The sequence below is a fragment of the Miscanthus floridulus genome, chromosome 3, assembly GCF_019320115.1.
Source record: "Miscanthus floridulus cultivar M001 chromosome 3, ASM1932011v1, whole genome shotgun sequence".
In the NCBI taxonomy this organism is placed as follows: Eukaryota; Viridiplantae; Streptophyta; class Magnoliopsida; order Poales; family Poaceae; genus Miscanthus; species Miscanthus floridulus.
Genome location: NC_089582.1, coordinates 1,721,111 through 1,743,061, shown reverse-complemented (window position 1 = coordinate 1,743,061; position 21,951 = coordinate 1,721,111). Strand labels below are relative to the sequence as shown.

General features: G+C 45.1%; 3 protein-coding genes across 7 annotated transcripts; 2 read left to right on the top strand and 1 right to left on the bottom strand.

The window, feature by feature from the left end:
• Nucleotides 1-3,781: 3,781 nt before the first annotated feature.
• Nucleotides 3,782-4,794, top strand: LOC136542969 (uncharacterized). Its single transcript, XM_066535568.1, has 4 exons — nucleotides 3,782-3,841; nucleotides 3,922-4,317; nucleotides 4,408-4,605; nucleotides 4,690-4,794. Exons 1-4 carry the CDS (start codon nucleotides 3,782-3,784, stop codon nucleotides 4,792-4,794), a joined length of 759 nt encoding a protein of 252 aa, XP_066391665.1.
• Nucleotides 4,795-9,739: 4,945 nt separating this feature from the next.
• Nucleotides 9,740-20,269, top strand: LOC136541247 (pentatricopeptide repeat-containing protein At4g20740-like). Of its 5 annotated transcripts, none has more exons than XM_066533037.1 (7): nucleotides 9,740-12,006; nucleotides 14,142-14,237; nucleotides 14,395-14,708; nucleotides 15,195-15,352; nucleotides 15,457-15,584; nucleotides 16,309-16,438; nucleotides 16,522-16,796. In XM_066533037.1, the coding sequence occupies exon 1, from the start codon at nucleotides 9,767-9,769 to the stop codon at nucleotides 11,981-11,983; it is 2,217 nt and encodes a 738-aa protein (XP_066389134.1). In that variant the 5' UTR covers nucleotides 9,740-9,766; the 3' UTR covers nucleotides 11,984-12,006; nucleotides 14,142-14,237; nucleotides 14,395-14,708; nucleotides 15,195-15,352; nucleotides 15,457-15,584; nucleotides 16,309-16,438; nucleotides 16,522-16,796. The 5 variants fall into 5 exon arrangements, 4 of the variants coding, with proteins under 4 accessions (XP_066389134.1, XP_066389133.1, XP_066389136.1 ...); XM_066533036.1 differs by having other exon boundaries at nucleotides 14,142-14,271; XR_010780304.1 differs by lacking the exons at nucleotides 9,740-12,006; nucleotides 14,142-14,237 and adding exons at nucleotides 17,006-17,308; nucleotides 20,156-20,269 and having other exon boundaries at nucleotides 14,333-14,708; nucleotides 16,522-16,884.
• Nucleotides 19,987-21,927, bottom strand: LOC136541249 (uncharacterized). The gene is made up of 8 exons (XM_066533040.1): nucleotides 21,806-21,927; nucleotides 21,644-21,719; nucleotides 21,302-21,564; nucleotides 21,009-21,195; nucleotides 20,804-20,929; nucleotides 20,460-20,728; nucleotides 20,299-20,371; nucleotides 19,987-20,239 (listed from the first exon to the last, which is right to left on the bottom strand). The coding sequence occupies exons 1-8, from the start codon at nucleotides 21,856-21,858 to the stop codon at nucleotides 20,120-20,122; spliced, it is 1,167 nt and encodes a 388-aa protein (XP_066389137.1). The 5' UTR covers nucleotides 21,859-21,927; the 3' UTR covers nucleotides 19,987-20,119.
• Between the last annotated feature and the right edge of the window lie 24 nt (nucleotides 21,928-21,951).

The following is a 21,951-nucleotide window of genomic DNA, read 5'->3' as shown; positions in this document are numbered from 1 at the left end:
TTGTGTTGACTAGTTTATGTTATACCATACTTTGTAAACTGGTTTTGTCGTGGTTAAGTCGATGGTTCTAAACTACCTATTTAGGTTAATATTTGTTTGTGTTTGATTTGATATTTCTGAGGCCACTGTATCCTTTAGGGTGTGTGCGGTTGCTAGTCGCATTTTTCCTTAGACAAGTTTGACTAACACTACGGGAGAGTCTGGCTTTGCCGAGTGCTAAATGTCGGGCACTCAGCGAAGACCGGCACTCGGCGAAGCCTGGCGCTCGGCAAAGAGCCTCTTTGCCGAGTGTCCGGCACTCGGCAAAGGACGGCCCTCGGCAAAGAGCTGACGAGGTACTTGCCGACAGCTTTCGCCGAGTACCCCCCCCCCCCCCCCCCCCGGTTAGGCACTCGGCAAAGAGTCTTTGCCGAGTGCCAGAGTTGGGCACTCGGCAAAGTTTTTTTTTGTTTTTTGCCTCCAAACTTTTTCTTCAGCCCTTACACATTAAGTTGAAGTACATCCTCAAATTTGGCACATTTCTCGATCTTTTTGCTATATATCCTTAATTTATTTCATTTAATTGCATTTTTTCGAGAAATGTAAGTTTGAACTACAGGTGCATCGAATCATGGAATTCGACGAGTGGAAAAATGATATTCGCGTTACTTATTGTATTTTGAGGCCGTTTCCAGGAGCACGCCCGAAGTTTCAAACATCTCACGCACGAAACATGGCGACAAAATTGCGGGTGAAGTGTTTTTTAATTATATAAAATGCAAACGAAGTTCGAAAATCATGAAACTTGGTGACGCGTCTTTACATCACATGTGGAGGCTATGGTAAAAATTTGAGAACATTTCGCGCAGGTTGTCACGTAGGATGGTTAGAAACCTAGACATCTCACGTGTGAAATGTTCTCAAATTTTTACCATAGCCTCCACATGTGATGTAAAGACGCGTCACCAAGTTTCATGATTTTCGAATAATTAAAAAACACTTCACTCGCAATTTTGTCGCCATGTTTCGTGCGTGAGATGTTTGAAACTTCGGGCATGCTCCTGGAAACGGCCTCAAAATACAATAAGTAACACGAATATCATTTTTCCACTCGTCGAATTCCATGATTCGATGCACCTGCAGTTCAAACTTACATTTCCCGGAAAAATGCAATTAAATGAAATAAATTAAGGATATATAGCAAAAAGATCGAGAAATATGCCAAATTTGAGGATGTACTTCAACTTAATGTGTAAGTGCTGAAGAAAAAGTTTGGAGGCAAAAACAAAAAAAAAATTATGCTTTGCCGAGTGCCCAACTCTGGCACTCGGCAAAGACTCTTTGCCGAGTGCCTAAGGGGGGGCACTCGGCAAAGGTGAAAGTTTTTTTAAAAAAAACGCGGATGATTTCAGATTTTTTTTAATCTGAGCTTTGCCGAGTGCCAGATCTGCGGCACTCGGCAAAGAGGTAAGTTTTTTTTCTTTTAAGTACGGTTGTTTCTTTTTTTCTTAAAAAAAAAGAAAACTCTTTGCCGAGCGCCATATCTACGGCACTCGGCAAAGATATTTGAAAAAAAAATTAAAAATCCTTTGCCGAGTGCCAGTTGGGCACTCAGCAAAGGAAAGAAAATGTCCTACGGCCGGCCCACCCCGAAGCCCCATCGGCCACACACACACACCAACACCCCGCACTAGTCTCTGTGACCCGCCGCCGCCGCCCGGCTGCCCACCCCCCCCCCCCCCCCCCCGCCGTCGGCGAGCCCCGCGCCCCCATCCCCGCGCCGCGTCCCCGCCCTGCGCCCCCAGCACCGCCGCCCGCGCCCGCCCCAACCACCGACCCCGCCGCTCCAGCCTGCCCGCCCCACCCGTGCGCCCGCCTCTCCTCCCCTCCCCTCTCCTCCGCACCCCACCCGCGCCCCCGCCGGCGCCGCTGAACGCCGGCGGCCCACTGCCGCCGGAGAAGGAGAGGGAGGGCCGCCTTCACCTCCCCTCCCCGTGGGGGCCGCGCCTAGTCCCCCCCCCCTCACCGTCGGTTCTTGGAGGGGAGGAGGCAGAGGTGAAGTAGGAGGAAGGAGAAGAGAAGGAGGAAGGGGAAGAGAAGGAGAAGAAGAGGAAAAGAAGAGAAGAAGGGGAAGAAGGAGAGGAGGAAGGAGGAAGAAGGAGGAAGGGGAAGAGAAGGAGAAGGAGGAGGAAGGAGGAGGAGTTCTCGGCGTCTTCTTTTGCGCGTGCACGTCCCGCCACCGCCCAAGGTATATGCACCGTCCCTTTGTGAATGTCGGCCTTCGTGCCGTTGTGAATGTCGTGAATGTCGGCCTTCGTGCCCTTGTGAATGTCGGCCTTCGTGCCGTGAATGTCGGCCTTCGTGCCGTTGTGAATGTCGTGAATGTCGGCCTTCGTGCCCTTGTGAATGTCGGCCTTCGTGCCGTTATTTTTTGCAGGTTTTGGAAACCTCCCTGTACAGGGGAGGTTCTGTCAAAATTTTCAACTTATAGTGTTGTGTTTCTTGTTTTGCAGAGCAGGACCTATCGGAGGGGACCCGTAGTACCTAGGCGACCCCAATCGTCTTCGTCGGTCTACTTCTTTCTTCTTTTTAATTGCAGGTGACTGAACAAAAATACCGGGCGACCGGCAGAGGAACCTGAGCTCGTTCTACCATGGAGCCTCCGGTGTAGGAGCCTCCAGCGGAGGGGGCGAGGAGGAGCAGGGGACGTCTTCGATGAGGCGGAGGAGCACGAGGACCACGACCAGGAGGAACAGGAGGACCACGCCAGCGGTCCAGTAGCAGGAGGAGGAGGAGGAGGAGGAGGAGGAGGAGGAGGAGGAGGAGGAGCAGGAGGCGGGCGAGGAGGAGGAGACGCCGGTCTAGGAGGAGGCGGACGAGGACGAGGACGAGGACGGGGGCGGGATGGGAGCTACCGCTTTCTCTAGTTCGTCAGGTGTCTACTTGCGAGGACCCTCCACCCTCCCTGACCAACCACATACTTGTCTACGCCCAGTGATTCGCCCAGAGGGGCAAAGGTAAGTGCCTTTGCATGTTATCACTTTTACTTCATATGCTATGTTCGATATCGAAATAGAGACTAATATGTTTTCTTAATCACTTCTGCAGGCGATGGGAGATTGTGTCGGGGAACACTGCCTCCCGCCATGTCAATGGCATCCTAGGTCTCTTGTGCAGGACCCACTTCCCTGGCATGGTCATGCATGCCGGGAACCTCGAGCCTGCCTTCACGTTTGCCCACTACGAGTCCGCCCCCACGTGGAAGCAGGCACCGTGGCTGCGCTCATCATTCGGGAGTTCTGGGTAAGTCTTCCTCGCACTACAATGCTCAATACAACGCATTCATTGGACTCTACTTGAAATAACTAATGCATACATCATGTCTGTATATGCAGGAGTACTTCAAACTTGATGATGGATTCGAGGGCATGACGGAGGCAGTGGCTCAGCGAGCTTGCAGGAAACGCGTCGTCGATGTCCATCATGAGGCGTGACTCCAGGCCATCATAGATTACTATGGGACGAAGCTCGGACAGAAGGTCACCAAGAAGGACATCCGAGAACAAGACTTGACGCTGACCAAACCCTAGTTCCTTGAGGTAGCTAAAGAACATTAAAATTGGTTCCTTTTGAGATTAAGTACGAATCACTTGTTTTTCTAATATGTCAACTACTTGATGACGTGTAGGTGATTCCTTGGTGGTGCAACGGGTGCCCCGTGGCTTGGGCGAAGATGGTGGACAGGTGGTTAAGCACGGAGTGGGCCGCTCAGCACGCGGCTGCCTGGCAGCGGCGTTTGTTCATGCCAGGTGTATCACACCAACAAGGCAACCGCAACCTCTCCGGATACACCCGAGCTTGGGTACGTGGTCATGTTTCTATTCTTCTTGCTTTCGTTGAACTCGGCAAAGAATTCTAATCATCTTATTTTCGTTCTTGCAGTCGGCGGCACATCAAGGCCAAGAGTGCTCCAACTTCACCGCATTTGCCATGGCACACAAGGGCAAGGCGTCGTCCGACGTCTCCTTCAACCCGGACGACCCGGCCGAGGCATACACAAAATCGAGTGCCTACGAGAAAATCACGGAGTACACAGCGGCGGTAAGGTCGATCCATGGGCCAGAGTACGATCCACGGACCGACAACATTGATGCAAACACCGTCACGAGGATTGGACAAGGCAAGAAGCATGGCCGCTACTGGATTGGCGACAGCGTGATCGACACGGCCTCTACTCCCACTCTCTCTCAGATCCGAGCACAGAGCACGATCGCCTCCTCACTCCTGGCGATACGCTCACGGCCGGGCACTGCACAGCACCGGGTCGACACACTCCAGGTTATTCATGTTTTACTCGTCGTACATTGATCTTTACACAACTCTATTTCCTTTGCATTATTGTAACATTAGCTTTGCAACAATTTGTAGGCCCAGGTGGAAGAAGCAAACAGGAGGGCGGGGGAGCTGGAGCTGGGGTTGGCGGCCGAGCGGGCCGCGCGGGTGGCCGACAAACTCGCCCAGGAGAAAAGGTTGGCGGACATTATTGCCTGGATGCAAACTACGACGGGTGCTGCTATGCCTCCTAGGTTAATGGGTCCACCTCAGCCTCCTCACTCCGCTACTCCAGTGAGTAATGTCACACATGCAAGGAATTGCTACAATTGCTATTCAACTAATCTTGTCTCATGCAATCTCTTCTCCTGTGTGTAGCCTCAGTCGGCGGGTTCAAACAACCCAGCTCAGGGCACTCCGAACGAGCAGATGTTTCCTTCCCCATCGTCAGCAGGATGGCCACATCAAGGGCTGCTTCAGTGAGTAGCGCTTGTAGTTTCATGTCTTGTTCTCTTCGCAATGGATTTCTGTCCGAGACAATGTTGTTGTCATGCATGTGTTATTGTGACATGTGGTGATGGATTTGAACTACTTGTTGAATGATGTGGAATCCTGTCGAATAATGGATGGAATTACTGTGACATGTGGTGAACGGATGTGATTCATGTGGTATGTGTGATGGATTGTGACATATAAGGTGCTGGATGTGGTATATATGTGATGGATGTGATATATATGTCATGTTATGTTTGCAGTGATCGAAAGCAAAAAACAAAAACAAAAACAAAAAATTTTGGTCACTTTGCCGAGTGTAACACTCGGCAAAGAGCCTTTGCCGAGTGCCTTTTGCCCTAGCACTCGGCAAAGCCGCCAAAAAATGCACTACCAGGTCTCTTTGCCAAGTGCCAGTACCCTGGCACTCGGCAAAGCTGTGTACACTACCATGTGTTTCACAGCTTTGCCGAGTGCCAGAGAGTGCCAAAGCTGTGTACACTACCATGTGTTTCACAGCTTTGCCGAGTGCCAGGGCTCTGGCACTCGGCAAAGAATTTTCCAAAAAAAAAAAAATTCTTTGCCGAGTGTCGTCTCAGCTAGGCACTCGGCAAAGATTTTTTTAAAAAAAACATTTTTTTCTTTGCCGAGTACCGGGTCAGTAAGGCACTCGGCAAAGGATTTTTCAAAAAAAATATTTTTTTCTTTGCCGAGTGCCGGGTCAGGAAGACACTCGGCAAAGGATTTTTCAAAAAAAAAGGGAAAAGCTTTGCTTGCCTTCCTGACCCGGCACTCGGCAAAGACGCCGTCAACGGCTGACGGCCAATTTTCTTTGCCGAGTGCCCGACGAACGGCACTCGGCAAAGAACCCTTCGCCGGATGCGGCTTTGCCGTTTGCTCTTTGCCGAGTGTGGCATTGCCGAGTGCAATAGGGCCTTTGCCGAGTGCCCTAGGCACTCGGCAAAGAGCGCGTCTCCAGTAGTGTAAATTGGTAAGTGTTTGGTGGGCAATTAAACTCATGTAAGATTTTTTTTTCTTCATAATATGTCATAGAGTAAAAAAGTTACGACAATATTATCTTAGACATGACAAAGTATGGCTCCAAAATTTCTAACCACATTTCACCTTAGACAAGAAGTTTGGCCAAATTAGCAAGTTTTTGGTTAGTAATAAACTTAGGTAATATTTTTCTATAGCTCCACATGTTATAAAGTAAAAAGGTATCGCAAAATTCTCTTAAACATGGTAAAGCGTGGTTGTAAAATTTCTAGCCACATCTATCAAAGGTTAGTTGTGATAAATTATGGCTCCAACCAAACAATCCATCGGTGTAGCCTAATTGGCTACCCGTGGTTAAACTTATATACCTAACATAGTCGAGTTTGTGATTGGTGTATTTTTTGGTTAATTATTCTTCAACGTGGACGTTATGTATTCTTTTAAAAAATAATATTATGATTCATACGCCTATACAAGTGCAAAGTAGGCATGGAAAGATGTTTGGATGCAAAGCGCCACTACCATCAGTTACCTTCAAGCAGCTAGCGTGCTTATTTTCATGCTTAACACTTGATTCACTTACACTTGGATCTATACGCCCCACGCATCGCTCTCCTTAGGGGCGTAGCGAGTTGGGCAGCTCCTGACTCCCCCCATCGAAGGACCTCCTCTAGCCTCGTTATCCTTGCTATCATCGGAGCTCGTTATTGGGGATCTGGCGGAGGGCGAGGATGGTAGCGGTAGGGATCTTCCCTCACTCCATCTCCCCTGGTGGTGAAGTCTACAAGAGGGCGGCGGGCGGCTCTAGCCTTGGTGCTGCCAGGATCTATCACCCCTACAAATGGAGCTGACTGCCAGTAGTTGGCAGCCACTCATAGTGGCACGTGGAATACAATAGTGGCGTCGTGCGCAACATGTTGAGCAGCAAGGTGTCGGCGATCCAGTTGTTCTGGGCATGCGGCGTCGAGGTTTGCAGGGCGTGGCAGACCAGCGGCATGGAGTAAGCCCAACAGTGCGGGCGTGTTAGTGGTGGACTCGTGGTTGTAGTGGACGTGGAGGTTGCACGGTGGCGCGGTGTCATCGATGGTGGCATCGTCGTGCGAGGTGGTGCGACGTTGATGTTGGCATTGTCGTATGTGGTCTGGTTGTGATTGCTGCCTTTCTTGTTGCGACTGCAGCGTGTTGGTGGCCGTGTGTTGTCTTTGCTTGTGGTGGTGGCCTGATAATGTGTTGGAGCTACAATGGCAAGGGGTGGTTGCATTCTTGGTGAAAGTCATGCCCAGCTCTGAGTTGACTCACAACAACGATGTTTCCGACGGACGCGCTCCCTCTTGAGGGCGTTGTTGAAGCGCCACCATCCCTTGACGGATCCTTGGGTGAAAACCTTGTCTAGAGTCTCTTGGGCGGAGATGTCTTTTGGCGTCGTTTTTCCTCCATGGAGACATCACTCTAGCAGGTACGTTCTTACCTCAGCACCTTGCTTGACACTCCCCCACGGCAACAACATTGTTCTTGGTCGTCTCGCAGGGGTGGGTCCGTGCGGGGAACGAGTGGATTCCTCTTCTCTCTTGCTCTCTTCCTTTGCACACCTTATTTTTGCCGATAACCAGGAGTCTATGTTTCTTAGTGTTGTGTGTTTGGGCTTTGTGGATTTGGGAGGAGCATTTGTGCTTCTTCGTGGCCTAGCGGCGGTCAGTTATGTTTAGTGGTGGCCTGTTCGGTGTTTGGTTTTCTTTTGACGGTTGAGTGGTTGAGTTGTTGTGGCATGCAGGGTATCATTTAGCTGTTTTTTTTTTCTTTTTGGTTGCATGGTTCTTGTCTCCAAGACCATAATCTTGTTTTTTTTTCTAACACGCCTGTCGGGTGTTGTCATTCAAAAACAAAAACCACTCGATTCGCTTATTTTTCATACTTGACACTCGATTCTTTTCTACCTTAATTAATTGGTAGAGCTCTCTATGCTTAAAAAGAAACTAGATCAAATCGGACAGTTGGCTTTATTTAGCTGAACCATTAGCCATAATACCATGCACCAATATAATAATTACAAGAACCTAAAATACTTCCTCCGATAAGCAAAATATACTTGGATATAGGAAATAAACGTGGCACTTATTAGACCTTGATCTTCATCATGTACAAATCAGGCACTCAGAAGGGCTCATGTAATGGTGCAGACAACTAGTGGAAATCTAGGTGACATAAGAAAAAAGCTCATTTATGTAATTATGTGCTTCTGCTACCTCTATATCTTGATGAGTGGAAATCTGAAACAATATATGAAAACTAATCTTTAAAGGGCAGTCCCCCAACCAACTGTCATGCCAAAATCTTGTTTGCTTGGTCACCTCTAATTTCAACACCTCGAAAATAGTTAGTCATTCTTCAGATAGTTAGTCATTCAATTTACATTCTTCTCTAAAAGCTTTTCAACCACTTTATTCATGGCAGCAGAAACAAAAAAGGGGCATTAGATGACATGCCCTTCCTATTCGGTAATGTTGTGTGCACGGCGTCCGTTCTTTCGGACGCCTCTTTCTGGGCCTACGAACCAGCCCAATAGTGCATCTCTTTTTTTATTACAGTGCTCGTGTTTGTCCCTTCTGTTGCGTCGGTCATATAAGAAAATTAGACGAGAGACCTCCCCTGCCCATCGTCCATGGCGTTCCCTTCCTCTCCTTCTCCAAAAAACTAACGCCGCCACCTCCACAGCTCAAGCCCTCACACCCACCGGACCTCCCTTGCCGCTGCTCCTGCTCCACCGCCCGCCCTGCCTAACGACACGGGCACCGTCGCGCCCACGTGTGGGGACCGCTTCCTCTGCCGTCGGCTGGCTGTCGCGCGCGTGCTCGTGGCCTACGACGCTGACAGGCACCGCCAGCGCAAGGAGAAGCGCCAGGCCCTGGCACAGAAGCCCTCCGACCTCGCCTCCTGCTACGGTTGTGGCGCCCCACTACAGACGGCGGAGGAGGCTGCATCGGGATATGTCGCATGTTCCAAGTGTATGTTTTAAGTGTTTTCAGATGTTTCAGAGGCATGTTGCAAGTTTTTCGTACGGATGTTGCAAAAGTAGATTGAAATGTTGCATATGTTAAAATGGTAGTACATGTATGTTGTTCCCAATGTTTCATCTGTTTTTAAGGTGTATGTTACAAGTATGTTTATCTGAATGTTGCATATGTTTCACTCATACGTTGCAAGTGTTTTATCTGGATGTTGTGTATGTTTGCAATGATTTTCAAGTGTTTTCATGTGTTTTTTCAAGTGTTTCAGACGCATGTTTCAAGTGTTTCATCTATCTTCAGACGTATGTCGTAAGCGTTGAATATTTTAAAAGAAGATCTGGTGTTGCATATGTTGCAATATGACCCGAATGCTATAGCTGCTAGAGGAAGCACGAGGTGAGGGATGAGTGGGGCGCAGACGCCGCGTGGACCCGCGAGAGTGCCGGTGGGTGTGCGGGCACTATCACTGCCGCTTCCCATTGGATAGAAACATCTAACTAAACAGTCGGATTGCACTTCGTAAATGAGAAATCGATTCTTTGTCGGAGCTTAATTTCAAACATAGTTTCAACCTTATCTGGTGGCCTAGTATGTCTTATAGCTGTGTGTGTGCATGCGCTCGTGATGAATTTACATGCGTTATTATAGTATGAGAGGCCGTGGATTGTGTTTCGAAAACAAAAAATCGACGGAGCCAACAAGGAATACTAATACTGACAGCCCGACGTTATGAGAACCCAAAATAGTTTTTTTTTTAGAAATAAGAACCCAAAATAGTTGCAGGCCTATATATGGAGTGGGCCTTCCGTGGCTGACAGCCCGACCGTGATTAGAGCTTGGACCAAGTCTGGGCCTTTGTATATACGAAGCCCAGCCCAGTACGAATTGAATTGACACCTCCATCACTACTCTCTGCCACTGCGCATCAGCGCCGCCCCCTCACACCGCCGGCCTGCGCCATGACGTCCCCGTCCCCGTCCCCATCCCCATCCTCTCCCACTGCCCGCCGCCGCAGGCACACCATCTACCACGGCCACCGCCGCGCCTCGCCGCACCGGCCCACAGTCCGCGGCGGCCTCTTCACCGACCTCCGCTTCCCCTCCCCAATACCCCGCCCTCCCACCTCCCCCTCCCCCTCCCCCTCCACCGCCTTCCGCCTCCGCGACTGGGATCCACACTCGCCCTCTTCCCCGTCGTCCGCTCCCTCTCCGTCCTCTCCCTCCGCCTCCGCTTCCTCCTCCACATCCGCCTCCGCGCGCCGCCTCTCCCCGCTCGCGCGCTTCCTCCTCGACGCGCTCCGCCGCCACCAGCGCTGGGGCCCGCCCGTCGTCGCCGACCTCTCCAAGCTCCGCCGCGTCCCGCCATCCCTCGTCGCCGAGGTCCTCACCGCGCGCCCGCCCCCGCCGCCGCCGCTCGCGCTCCCGTTCTTCCTCTGGGCCGGCCGCCAGAAGGGCTTCCGCCACTGCTTCCCGGCCTTCCACGCCCTCGCCTCGCTGCTCTCCGCCGCGGGCCTCCCAGCCGCGGCCGACCAGCTCCCCGACCTCATGCGCGCGCACGGCAAGCCCGTCTCCCACTCGCAGCTCACCCTCCTCGTCCGCCTCCACACCGCCGCGCGCCGCCCCCTCCGCGCTCTCCACGCGGTCCGCCGCTTCCGCCACGAGTTCGACGTCCAACCCCAGGTCCACGCGTGCAACCGCGTCCTTGGCGCACTGGCTGCTGCGGGCCACGTCGAGGACGCGCTCAAGCTGTTCGATGAAATGTCGGAGGGTGGCGTGCAGCCTATCCCAGTGACGTTTACCATCGTGGTTCGTGCACTAGCACACGCGGGGATGATTGATAGGCTTCTGGAAATGATTGGGAGGATGCGGAACGAGGTGTGCCGGCCTGATGTCTTTGTGTACACTGCGCTGGTGAAGACAATGGGGCGGAGGGGGCATATGGACGGCTGCATCAGGGTGTGGGAGGAAATGGAGAAGGATGGGGTGGAGCCAGACACAATGGCATATGCTACTATGGTTGGGGGGCTCTGCAAGACTGGGATGGTGGAGGAAGCAGCAGAATTGTTCAAGGAGATGAGGAGAAAGGGGTTACTGGTGGACAGGTCGGTGTATGCATCGCTCATTGATGGGTATGTTGCTGCTGGGAGGGTTGGGGATGGGTGTAGGTTGTTGAAGGAGTTGGTTGATACTGGCTACCGTGCTGACCTGGGGATATATAACACACTTATTAGTGGACTGTGTGGCATAGGTAGGGAGGATAAGGCCCATAAGTTATTTCAGATTGTTCTGCAGGAGGAGCTTGTGCCAAGTTCTGATACTGTTTCACCGTTGCTAGCTTGTTATGCCAAAAAGGATGAAATGGTTACATTTTTTGGATTGGTCAACAAACTGGCAGAGCTGTGTTTGCCTGTTATTGAAATGTTAAGAGATTTTATGAAGCTCTTTGCAGGAAAGGATGGTAGGGAATTGAAGGCTATGGAAGTCTTTGATGCGTTGAGACAAAAACAGTATTGTAGTGTCGGCATTTATAACATTCTTATTGAAAATCTGCTGAAGATCAAGGATAGGAAGAAATCACTTTTGCTGTTTGAAGAAATGCAAAATTCAGTTGATTTTAAACCAGATTCATGTACATATAGTCATATGATCCCATGTTTCGTGGATGAAGGAAATGTCGAAGAGGCCTGCTCATGCTACAACACCATGATGAAAGAAAATTGGATACCAAGTACGTCAGCCTACTGTGTTCTTGTGAAAGGGCTTTGCAAGATGGGGGAGATCAACACAGCCATATCACTTGTTAAAGATTGTCTTGGAAATGTAGAAAATGGGCCAACTGAATTTAAATACACCTTGACTATTCTGGAAGCTTGCAGATCAAAAAGCCCAGAGAAAGTCATTAATGTGGTGGATGAGATGATTGAAGTAGGTTGTTCAATGGAAGAAATTGTCTATTCTGCTATCATATATGGCTTCTGCAAGTATGCAAGTTCAACTGAGGCGAGACAGGTATTCACTATCATGAGAGATCGAAATATCTTATCAGAAGCCAATTTTATTGTCTACGAGGACATGCTGAACGAGCACTTGAAGAAGACCACTGCAGACTTGGTGATATCTGGATTGAAGTTTTTTGATCTTGAATCAAAATTGAAATGGAGAAGCCGAATTGATTGAAGAAATATTTATGCAGTTACTCGGTACAATCTTCTCTTTACTTCTGATTTCAAATTTTAACCGTTGGATACACATGTATGTTATTAACTTAAAGTGTTTGCAAGTGTTTATATGCTTCCCCAATGGAAAAGGCATGATCTTGAAGCAAACTTAAGTGTCAGCCTAATTGTTGTTATGGGTGCATTACTCACTTCAGCTCTGGGACCCAGGTCCCTAGCTCATTACCTTTGCCACATGAACTGTCAATTGGTTGCCATGTTCCTCACATCTGGTCTCTCCCTGTATTTGTGTGTGTCAGGGGGGGGGGGGGGGGGGGGACGGGGGGTGGTATCCTATTTGATTCAGTGGGCCACGGCACCATCGTACCAAGCTTGCCTTCCAGGCCACAGAACCTCTCAACCTTTGGCAGGACGACTCCTTTGCAGTTGTGACCCTGTTATGTATTCCATGTGATGAAGTGGCAATATTATTGGAGTCTGTTAGAAAAGATGCCAAACATAAAAGGCTTTGGTTGGAACAAGTTCACATTGAGGATTCTCGTGGCCAATATCTATGGACTTAGCCGAAAGAGGGTGAATGTGTCAGGTATTGGTAGGGAAGTTTGCTGCGATGCAAGGTGCCAGCAATGACATCCCAGTTAACCTAGTTGAGACGTGGGGACTGGGGAGTTATCATGGGGGAGGAAGGCGAGACCGCAAAAGATTGTTAGGGCATTGATAGTTCTTGCCTCTGTATATGGACTTCTCATCGGGCCTCGAGGGCCTGAAAACTTGTGACTAATCTGGCCTGAGGAGCAATTAGGCATTTTAAGGGTGCTTTGGGGTCCTATTTTTCTCTCTCCAGGAAAGCATAGTAATATTTGTCTTCAGTTCTTTTATTTTTGTGAAATAATATGAATATATGATACATCATGTGACTTTAATGTTGCACTGTTTACGTGGTAGAACCACTCAACTGCTTGTCTAGTCTCTTTATGGAAATTCATAAACCTGCTTATACCAGAATTCTTTGCAAGGAGCATGATATGGCTGATTATAGTTGATGTCTGTAGATTTATTTGCTCCTAGTTATGAGCTATTTGTATTTCATTCATAACATTTTTCTCAAGCTGATCTTCGTGATATAATCCCTTGAGTGTTTATAGCTTTATATATATTTTTTTGGCTTAAGCACTTTTGTCAGATATACTGCTATGAATTGTTTATACTGTTATTTGCATGACACAACATGGTTGCCCATGTGGCTTTCATCTTGCTATTCACTAGCTCTGATATGTTGTTCACCAAATCTAAACTTGCTATTTGGCTTGAGTTACCTCAGCTACTAGGCATGCCATGTACTGTCAGTGATCACAGAGCCATACTAAAAGAAAACACATGTTTTATCAGTATTTGCAAAAACATTATTTGCACATCCAATCAGCCATGGTAGCGTGCTGATTACTCTTTTACCCTTTGCATCCCTTAGAAAAACCTTGTTACATTCTTGTGATGATCAAAGAATGTTACAATGTTAGTAGTTGTGCTTTCCATGGGTATTTTTGAACCATTTGAAACATTGAAACCATTATAGGAGGTAGTGAAGTTGCATACATGGCGTTGAATTTTTTTTCATATGAAGATGCTACAGATATGGTGCTAAGTGCATATTAATGCCACCAAATGGATGAACGATGAAGCCACATATATAATGATGGATTAATGTGGTGATGCTGGCAAACTTGTTAGATTAATATTTACTTGAAATTATCATAACCGTGATGATGATATGGCCTCTTCATTGATGTTATTAGATTGATCCTAGCGTTAGTTTACTATACTAACTAGGTCCTAATACTGTATCATTATTGACAGTTATGTAGAAAATCCATACCCGGACAAAGTTGTGGGATGGGTTAATTTCTAGACCCAGTGTACTGAAGGTGTTTACTAGATACTGGAGATAGAGATGGATGGGTCTGGACACATTACCTCATTATTGCTAACCTGCAGAACACCCTTTCCCACTGAACCTAAGTAACTAGGACTTTGTGTAAGTTCCCTAATATGCAGGATAGGTATAGAATAAACCTTAGCTTATCGTTAGTGTACTGTTTACACAACTTGTTCTTGCCTTCTTCGGCCCTTCCTCCTTACTTTTTTTTGGTATTCATTTGCAGGGATTGCTATCTAGTCCTTGAATTATATTTCACGGCCATACACAAAAGTATTATACATATATGAAGAGAGCTGCATCCGTGGAGAGCTGGAGATGAGTTGGGCTATTCCTTCCCCAATTTCAACCACTTGGTATAAGAATGATAAATTGCTTCTGATCATAGATCATATACCCACCATTTTTTATGGGTATATGATCTATGATCAGAAGCAATTTATCATTCTTAGAAAACACATTAAGGCCGTGTTTGGCAGGGCCCCGCGTCCGTGGGCTCCTCCATCGGAGCCGGAGCCGGAGGCCGGAGCTGCAAATTGTGGCTCCACCTCCGTACACAAAAAGGGCTCTGGCTCCTCCAAATGCGCAGAATCGCTCCTCACCTCGCCATTTGGTGCAGTTCCTCCGGCTCCGGTGCTGGAGCTGCTGGCGGAGCCGGAGCGCCACCAAACAGGCCCTAAAAAAGTTGAAAAAAGTGAAAATATATGTACAATCCCTTGGAGATGAGAAATTGTATGTCTCTACATCGAAAAGTGAGACTTAAGTCTTGTACTTAAGCAAAAAGAAGCAGAAGGTGATTATTTGTTTTCCTTTAAGTAGCAAGATCCAAGTCCTGGTGCAATGGTACTTAATAGAAAAAAAGAGCAATTAACTCCGCATTTATTTAAGAGATACCCTCTGTTTGATGTGGCATTTCTTATTGTTATTGATTTTAGTTCTGTTATAAGGTAGAAAAGCTGAACTAATAAACTTAATAATTCTTCAAGAAAACTGATTTTATATTTGTTTGAAACATTTTAAAAAATAGGATTTTATTGGATCAATTATAGTGCCTCATCGTTGTTTGGAGCTTCATCTAGTCACTAATTTACTCATTTTTGTATGGCCTACTGGGCATCTTGGCACTAATAAACTTTATAATTATTGTTTCATGCATTTGCTAGAACCACCTTTGGAAAACGTAGGGGCGTCACAGATAAAAATACTGGAATTCAAATATAGGGCACCACTAACCCTTGTATTGCGCGGTGAACTACCACTCATCCTCAACATCTTTCAGGATGCTGTTTGCCCAAAAAAGAAAAATCTTTCAGGATGCTTATGGTAGCATTCGAAATATACTGGCAACATCAGGGATTGGAGCTTCATTTTTCTGGCGAGGTTGAAATTGCAAAGGAGGGACATGAATTAAATCCATTTGGTAACATTCGCGCAAAGGTGTACACTACTAACTTAATCAATGTTTAGTAATTGTGAGCATTATTACAGTTCGATGCCACCTGCTGGTTCTTCGTTCTCACATCTTGTATAAATTTTATCAGGTTGCTTGTTTACAACAATCTCTGGAGTTTGAGCATCACCTGGACGATGTGAAAGAACAGTTCTAGATGGTTGACACTTGACAGCGAAGTGGGGTCCATGTCTTGCAACCTACAAGGTCGATGCAGAGGTAATCTGCAATTTTCTTAAAGAGACCCAGAACCTACTATATCCGTAGATGTGTCTTTTCTTGTTCGCGACCTTTTGCCCTTTAAATGACTGAAGAACACAAACTGCCTGGTCAGCTGTGCTACTATAACAGTAGCTGCAGCTTTTTGTGCTTGCTTCCTACAGTGATTGGTGAGTGTGGTTGCTGCAGCGACAGCCGCAGTGCTGCTGCAGCAATCACTGCCGATCACACCCAAAAATTTTGTCAGTCAAGCGGCTTGCAACTCTTATTGTTTTATACAATCTATGTAAATAAATGAGCTTTGCTTGCCCTCATCATATATGACAGTTGACATGCCATTATTGCTAGATAACCTTACATGCTTGGTGACACCAATTCAATACTAAACGTCTGCCATGTTCTCTCACATAAGTGTGATTTATGTGCCCATTTCGGAGTGGAGGTTGGAGCCAATCCACCGGATGCAGGACATGGGCACAACTGTTGTCACATAGCGTTAGGTATAACCGTTAATGCATCCTGATGCTGATGGGTTGCTCCTGTGCATTTTTGCCTACATTCCTCTTGATTGTTCACCAATAATTTGCGACATGGGCGTTGTGATGCGAGTTGTTGATCGTTAGTGGGAGTGTGGGACCCCCTGCGACAAGTGTAAACCGTAATGGATTTGCTCCCTGTCTCTTTGTTTTATTCATTTTACCTTTTGGTTGGCATTTGGTGACAGGGTGATGCTGGCTTCTCCTTTGCGTGGTATCTGGTTTGATGTTGGTTTCTACCGGCCAGATGGATGCAGCCAGTTGGGTGTAGCTTTAGCAGCAGTACTGCATGGCTACCGGTGATGAGGACCTTATGAGGTTGATCTATCGTTGTAGGTCCGTTCATTCATAAGCATATCATTTCCCTGCAGAGAAGATAATTAAGCTGTCAGCTAACGCAGGGCAAGTAGCTATCATCATGCCAAAAGCCGAGGATGGAGGTTACGTAACAGGATCCTGCTGCGACAGCGTCTGGTGGACTAAATCTCCCCAATGCAAAACTTGGATTCAGGTTAACCATTTCTGAAATTTGGGTGACCTCTCTGAACCACGAAGCATGGCTACCACTTGCTTGTGAAGACAATTATGCTTCACCTAGCTAATTAAGGTGTACCAGACACAAGGTGTGGCGGCTTTTGGCTTTGTGTAAATACAAATGACGTTGTTGGACGTGAAATATTTCCCTTGCAAAATAAAGGCCGTTTGCTTTGAGGTTCAGCAGTGGCTAATTAAGGAGCTTAACCTACAAGGCATCGGTGGACAAGGTAGGGTCAAGATTTTTTTTCCCCTTTAGCCATGCCATTTCGTTTAATTTTAAAGAAGAGTAAAGTTCTGTTAGGTTACAAGCCTTTGAATCCTAGAGCATAGTGTCATCCTTCTTTTCAGATAAAGGAAGCTTTATCGTCCCAAATATGAAATGAACTGATGCAACCGATCATCGTATTCGTATAGTTTCTAAATAAACAGTTGATGATCTGATGGCTCGATCAGCTTTGGTCATCACGTCCATCTATCAGCGTCAGGCTTACTGGCAGGCAAGGACTAAGCATGCACTACTGATTGCCGCAAAGCTAGAAGATTTATTTACTAACTTGGAACGTTCTTGCTTGCTTGACTGGACTACATATGTATATGCTCGCTACGGATGAATGGCGCAAGTGCAAGGATGATGGAGCATGGGGAATGAAGGTAGTGCTTCAAACAAACATGTCTTCATCATGATGCATACGAGAGTGCCACTGATGATGGTATATTATTGTATCTAGGACTCTTAGTAACTTATGCTAAATTACCATTAAAATGCGAGAGTTTCGTAAGAAACATATAAAACTTCGGTAGAAATCTGGAAAAAAATAAATAAATAATAATACTACTTAATTTAAGGAACAAATGCAACACTGGAATTCTTATAAATTCAGAAAGAATTTGCTGGCCTTTTCTTTGAATACAGTATACAGAGGTCAGACAATGGTGAAAAATAAATTAAACATGGTGTAATTAATGGCAGCATTTTTTTCTCTTTGAATTTGATAAAAAGATTAATTAAACGTGCATGAGCAATCAATTTACTTGACTTGGACGATCGATTAAGACGCTACAAATAATTGCAACAAGTAGAGTTATTGTAGCCGTATGCAGTACGTGAGCTACCGTTGCCACAATAATTTTTCTGCAGCCATCTTTTCGTCAATCAGTGTTTGGATCTCCTCTCCATACATTTATATCTTTGTTTATCTGCACTACCAATCTGTCACGGATCTCCTTCACATGCCACTGATGAGTGAGGAGGACTGGCATGCATTATGGGGATATTAAGAGCACACCCAACTTTCGGCTATAGTAGAAAGGGACAGAGAATCAACCGACTATCAACCGACTAATCAATCATCAATCTCAATTGTGTTTAATTATTAGGTCCTCTATTTAATTCGAAATGGCCAAGTTTATGGTGTGTGTGGCATTAAATTAGCGGTGTACTATAGCTGATAATGAAAGGATAAAGGTGCAAATATTTTCAGGTAGTTACATTACATTCATACACACACAATCACATATATATGCAGGCGGCGTGTAGTATAGGTATATATAGTGAAAAGCTAGAAATTGCTTCACATCACAAAGTATGCATGCAAAAGAAATAATCCTTCAATTCATTCGCCAATGATCAGTTATTCACTTCTCAGTTGAATATCCTTCCTGCTTGTATGACGATCTCCGACTCCAACAGGTATATACCACTCCAAATGATGGTATCATATACATACATATATATAGCTTCTTCAGAACAAGCAATCTAATACACAATTAGACCACTGCATAGAAAACCTGCAAAATCATATGGGCGATCGAGAAGCAAGAAAAGTAGCTGGGGAAGGTAGTCATAATAATGCATCAACATTGCAAGGCAAGAAGAAGGAATTCGAAATTGAAAAGGATCTAGTAGCTAGCTGTTCATTTCACCTTCAGTTCTTGAATTGCCGATTTGGTGCTCTCCGATCGAAGCTTTGCTCTGCCACAAATTATAGAAAAGCGATAAGGAATCAATATGTACCGAGAAATTTATGAATTACCCTTGAACTAATTAACGCTGGTCCAGGATCTGCTGTGCATCCACGAGCAGATGAAACTGCACAGCATGATCTGATCGTTGCTTTGGGCCATCATATATGCTGTGGGCCTGTGGCCAACTAGCAAATAAACCACACCTCAGATCATGCTGGCAGCTTCAGCCACTAGAGGATGCACCAAAACATTTGGAGAGAGAGAGAGAGAGAGAGAGAGAGAGAGAGAGAGAAGGAAAGAGGAAGGATGCGAGAGGAGGAAGAAGGGTGGGAAGAGAGGGGTAGCATATATAGCCGTGGCACGAAATCATGTGATTGTTCAGGCTTTGATATTGGTGGTTATGTAGCTAGCTAGGAGAAGGGAAAGGATTGCTTAGTTTGTTCTAGCTAGTTTGATGTAACAACTAACTAACATGGTGGTCCCAACGGCAAATATATACATTGTGTCACCCTCAACACCCCCCTAACCACCACCTTTTGTCTTAGGCTTTGTGAAAAATATATCTGTTGAACTATATGCACATAATCAACCTACACATGCATAAATTAAAAATGGGTGCCTGCATTAGCTAGCTAGCTACCTTTGCTATTGCTCTAATGCGTCATAATCTGACTTTATATGACAGCTTTCTGAGTTTCAGTTCCCAACTAACAGGTTCGTATGTAGTACTTATATTAATAATATACTAGCTATACTACTTAACTTTGTCAAACCAATATTCTTCTCATATAAATAAACAGTGTAGTGTCTAAGAAAAGTTTATGGCTCTTATGGAAGGTCTCTTAGTGACATATATAATAAATGGGCCGAAATTGTACTGCCTGGCCCATAGCTTCACAATTCTTTTAACACTGTTATCACAATACAAAGATTTAATTAAGGCCAAGAAAAAAGTGAAATGTGTTGCCATAAGGGACTTATTTTGAATTGCAAATCTTGAAAAGAAATATGAAAAAATAATGACGACGTGATAGGTAACTTATTTGGTGATCTATAAGAAAATTGCGAGTAGCTAGGATACTGGGGGAGGAGTGGTGGTGAGATGGGGATGATCTTTTGTTTCTTCTTTGCTTTCCTTTTTGAAGCAAAGCTTGCCGCGGTGGTTTTTTATTGGTCACACACAATGCAAGCAAACAATTCAAGTAACCAGCAGAAAGCGAGATGCACGCCTGTGAATTGAATTGTGCCGTCTGTATAGTAGCTGGCATTGTACACACATGTATGCAAGCATGATCTGTAATGATACTTCCGTACATAAATACATAATACTCCTACTAGCTATACTAGTATAATGCCCGTGCTAACGCTACGGTTTTAATCTTGGGATGCTCATAATTATAACCAATTTATTCTTCATAATATTACTATTACACAACAATTGTATTTGAGTCTATATATAATTTGGGAACACTTTTCATATAAGTGCACATTGTAAAGTTAGATTCTACCTAACTCCTTAATCATGTATTGCAGATAATCAGGGATGTTGTCGCTACATTCTTTTGCATTACTCGTCAAGATATCGGCCAAGAATTCCCTCCTCAGCGAAGTTGGTAGCTGTGCATGGCAGATAACAATAAATAAGTTATTATTTGTTATGTACTATACATGCTTACATTGTTGATCGGTGGCAATCTTATGCCATCCCATGACTTCATGAAACTGTATACAAGAAAGCCTCCCAAATTCCTGCAGAAGATCAATTGTTTATTTGATGTACATAGATCAAATAACTATTTCTGTGATATGAAAGTTGAAATATATTACAAGTGATTACCGGTGTTTATTATGTGTAACCTTTGTTACACACGTAGGGTATTCTCGCTTCCAGTGATAAATATTGTCGTTCATCTTATAATTTAACAATCCCATGGCAAGATTGAACCTTCTAGCAATAGTGTGTAATGTAGGTATATATGAATCTCTGTGATCATAACCCTTCAAGCATACATGATCTTGAAGTGGATCCATAATATGCACGATTATTTTTTGCATGTCGATTATGAATAAAGTGTATAGACCGTCTTGATAATATGGTAGTAGAATCTATAAACAAACACACAGACTGTAAGTGGTAAATAAATTAAAAGGTTTTAAAGTAATACACAAAACACAACTTACATTGCTACATTCTTTAATGTCGTACTGCTTTTCCGGCCAGCACTCAAATACTTTTTTTAATTGATCTTGGTATGCCTTGTCAATCTTGGGACAACATCGTGGATCTCGTCCAAAATGAGTTATTTCCTGATAATTATACAATTACATAATTTAAGTATGACATGTATAAACAATCTTTTAGAATGATTTATATATATCAACTTACAACAAATTTGAGATCCATGTAGTGGAATATTTGTTTCTTCTGCGCTATGTCTTGGTTGCACGCGACCATCCGAATAGCCATATTAAAGGTTTCATGTTCCGGTTGTCTATCATCATCTAAAATATTTATAATTTGTCTAAGACTTAAAGAAATTGGATATGGTCGTGTACTTCGTATCCACTCTTTCCTGAAAACAAGGACAAGGAACAAATTACTTGATGTAGCAATCTAGAATGGACAAAGGCAATATCTATATTAGAACAGTATGTTTTACTTTAGAATGCATGACTTACTCTAAAGTCTCATCATTGGCGATCAAGTGGAACAACCCGCAAATTGTCGTCAATAGGTCTTCTCTGTTTGTCCACTTTAGCGTCCTTGTCAACTTCGTGTTACCCGACATCAAAATATCGAGGTCATTGAGCTCTTCGACAAGTTCATCTAGGTCATCGCCGGTCTTAGTCTTTTGCTCTTTATCCGGTAACCCTCTTATTTCATTTAACAGCGAGTTATATAAGATCGCAGGTAGCTTGAACCTGAAGTTACTTATATCTTCCTACAAACAGTAATTGCTTATATGCTAACCAATTAAAAAATAACTGATATGTATTAGAAGTAGATTCTTAAGTAAGTACCTGGGTTACATGGTCAGATAAAGTACTTCTGGTCCAATACTCCATATAATTAAGAAGCCATAAACCACAACTATAGCTGGGCAATATTCCAAACAATCAAATATGAGGCATACAGATAATGGTTAGGCAATGACATATACACAAAACGTAAAGATATTTTACCCATCTGTTTGCATTGGGACCTTGATCTTATGTTTCATTGGCCAAGATGTCATATTGGTACCGTGTTTCCATTTACTTTGGTCCAGTTTTGTAAGCCCCGTTGCATATTTTATTAGTCTTTCCATTCCTAAGAGCTGGTATGATCA

Coding starts and splice junctions, on each gene's coding strand:
- LOC136542969 (XM_066535568.1), top strand. CDS start 3,782: ATGCCAGGTGTATCACACCAACAAGGCAACCGCAACCTCTCCGGATAC. Junction 4,318..4,407: donor ACCGGGTCGACACACTCCAG/GTTATTCATGTT, acceptor AACAATTTGTAG/GCCCAGGTGGAAGAAGCAAA. Junction 4,606..4,689: donor CTCCTCACTCCGCTACTCCA/GTGAGTAATGTC, acceptor TCCTGTGTGTAG/CCTCAGTCGGCGGGTTCAAA.
- LOC136541247 (XM_066533037.1), top strand. CDS start 9,767: ATGACGTCCCCGTCCCCGTCCCCATCCCCATCCTCTCCCACTGCCCGC.
- LOC136541249 (XM_066533040.1), bottom strand. CDS start 21,858: ATGACATCTTGGCCAATGAAACATAAGATCAAGGTCCCAATGCAAACA. Junction 21,720..21,805: donor GTCCCAATGCAAACAGATGG/GTAAAATATCTT, acceptor AATATTGCCCAG/CTATAGTTGTGGTTTATGGC. Junction 21,196..21,301: donor GCCAATGATGAGACTTTAGA/GTAAGTCATGCA, acceptor CCTTGTTTTCAG/GAAAGAGTGGATACGAAGTA.